Raw genomic sequence first — 2,591 nt, 5'->3', positions numbered from 1 at the left:
GGAAACAGTCAGCGACGCTTATGGGGAATCGAATCTGTTAGGATTTCAGGGATCGCTTTCATAAAATTTGAGACTGATATTTGAAAATTTGTCACGATTCCGAGAATTGCAAAAATGAAAATAAAGCCTCCAAAGATTTTACTAATTACCGAAGTAGTTGTTCCTGGACAGGCTGACTCAGACTGCTAATATGTATTCCTGCCGAGTCCGTGAAAGCAGCGCCATACCCGAGGATCGTCTGATATTTCTCCGCGGTATTTATGTTGAGAACCACGGAGTTCGAGTCTGAACAGGAACCGATATGTGCCGATGACATTTGCATCCTGAGTCCTTCCTCGCTAGACACGTACCAGTAAACGGTTCCGTTCGCGAGAACTTTTGGGTCGTTATCTGGCGTGTCATCGCAGTAAGTCGCGTTGCAAACACATACGATCCTATTTTCGCCGAAACTGCGAGGCGCGCACTCATTTGCATCACCTGCGAATTTATTTAATTTACTAAATATTTTTCTTACATCCCAATTGTAGAGGAAAAAAGAGGAAAAGTTTTTAGTTTATTTTTCGTTCCATTTATTCGTTTGCCGATGCGTTTATTTTAGATAATTTTCTGATAAACATAAATATATGTGGAGAATTTTTACCTTCGCTGGTGATGTAGATTAATGTTACGAGCAGAAGCGCAGCCCTCCACGTTAACCACATTGTTATGTCACTGCTGAAACAGAATACAGAACATGTCTAGTTACTTTTTGATTTCATGTTATTTGAATATTTAAAGTTTGCTCGTAATTTACAGTAACTTGTAAAATTTCTAATTTACCAGACATTAACGCATTAAACGGTGGAGCAAATAAATAAAAAATTAAAAAAAAATTTTTTAAAGAATTAGTAAGAGAAATGTTATTTGAACAACGACCAATATTTACGACACAAGGTATAAATATAGTACAAGAAAAAAGGTGTAGTGCAGATTATATGGTCTGTAGTATTAGCTTCGTCAGTACGTAGTACTCGGTTTTGATACAAGATGGCATAACCTTGTCTTTCAGTGACAAACAGCGTCCTCTACATATGAAATAAAATAACACGTTAATTGAAATCATATAAATAACCTTAAGATGGTAAAAAGCTATTTATGAAAATTTATTAAAACCTTTTTAAAATTTGAAAGAATGTCCGAAATTCTAGTTTTCCAAAATTTCCAAAGTGAAATATATACCAGAAATACATCGAAGTCAGGATACAAAACATGAATAACAAATCAATTATCCGAGGAATGGTAAGTTTTGATCTGTCGCATTTCGAATACGTTGACCCATCGAGTGGTACTCGATCGGTAAAGTATGTCTCCTGCTTCACTGGTCTCGTTTCTTTTTCTTCCGCACGGAATCAAGCGAGCGTTTCGTAATGCGCGAATTTAAACAAACAGATGAGACCCAACGGGACATTAAAACTACATTGCCAAAAACATGAGATCAGCTATCCTACTTATTCCCAAGACACTGTCGCGCCGAGGATACTCACGAACGAGTATGGATTCTGTTGATCGTTGAGAAGCTGGCCATATTCTACGACTGTTTCATATTATTTCGAACTCTATACCCCGCCTCTTCCTCTTTTCTTCGATAGACACTCGTTAGTCATTGCAATGGCGCGCATCAAGTTTTAAAGCAACGAACACTTTCTTCTCGACTGCTGGGTGACAAAAGCTATCAGATCTCTGATTATGGGTCATTCCAATAACTATACACTGATCTAAGTATCCGTATTCCAATCGAAATAACTTAGTGGTTTCAGAAATGAATAATTTTTTACTTCAGTACGTAAGATGTGAACAATTATTAATTTTACAAACAAGGGCTCTAGTTACCCCAGGCACGCTAAATTTATGATACCGCCAGTTAAATGTCAAGTTTCTGGTACCCGTATTTCACTTATCACTTTCTGTCGTTTAAACCTTAAAATGTAACTTAAACTTTAAACTGTCAAATAGAAAATTATTAATTAATTAGTGAGGGACGTATATTTCAACGTGACTAACCAGTGACCAAAAAGAAGGTGTATATACAAGTATACTTACGGATGAAAATTGAGGAAGAAGATATATGTGAATTATTATATATTTTTTATCCTCTGGGACGTAAATATTAAATTTAAAGATATAATATAAAAATAAGCATGCCTTTGTTGGAGAAAGTGATGTTCGGTAGAAGCGTGTATGTTCTATATTCATAGTCGAGAACGATAGGAACAGAAGTCAACTGACATACTTATATAAGCAAGTTTTTACAGGGTATAAAATATTGCTGGTTACCGGTAGCATTATCTAGATGAGTAATTACCTTGTATAAACGGTTCTATTATTTTGAACTTCTACATGCAAAGAAAAATTTTATGACAATCTGTGAACTTTAACAATAGTATTCGACGTAATTTTGTTCAGATGTTATATAAATAAGCTATTAGATTATATTATTTTCTATATCTTCCAAAAATTACTATAATAATGAATGTCCTAAAATTCACGCAAGAAGTAATTCTAATACAAAACGTAGGTTTTGAATTAAAAATTAAAAATTTTTGATTGATTCA

General features: G+C 34.7%; 1 protein-coding gene across 1 annotated transcript in view; it reads right to left on the bottom strand.

Annotated features, from left to right (window-relative positions):
* LOC108556272 (glucosylceramidase) overlaps positions 1-2,253 on the bottom strand; it is a 5,369-nt gene extending 3,116 nt beyond the window's left edge. The window contains exons 1-3 of the mRNA XM_017912289.1: positions 2,182-2,253; positions 641-714; positions 150-477 (exon numbers count right to left, since the gene is read on the bottom strand). Of these exons, the coding sequence (XP_017767778.1) occupies positions 150-477; positions 641-701 (389 nt within the window). The 5' untranslated portion in view covers positions 702-714; positions 2,182-2,253. The remainder of the gene's footprint in view (positions 1-149; positions 478-640; positions 715-2,181) is intronic.
* Between the last annotated feature and the right edge of the window lie 338 nt (positions 2,254-2,591).

The sequence above is a fragment of the Eufriesea mexicana genome, unplaced genomic scaffold (genome assembly GCF_001483705.2).
Source record: "Eufriesea mexicana isolate 0111107269 unplaced genomic scaffold, ASM148370v2 scaffold320, whole genome shotgun sequence".
NCBI lineage: Eukaryota > Metazoa > Arthropoda > Insecta > Hymenoptera > Apidae > Eufriesea > Eufriesea mexicana.
Note: the sequence above shows the minus strand (reverse complement) of the source record. Positions and strands in the feature narration are given on the sequence as shown.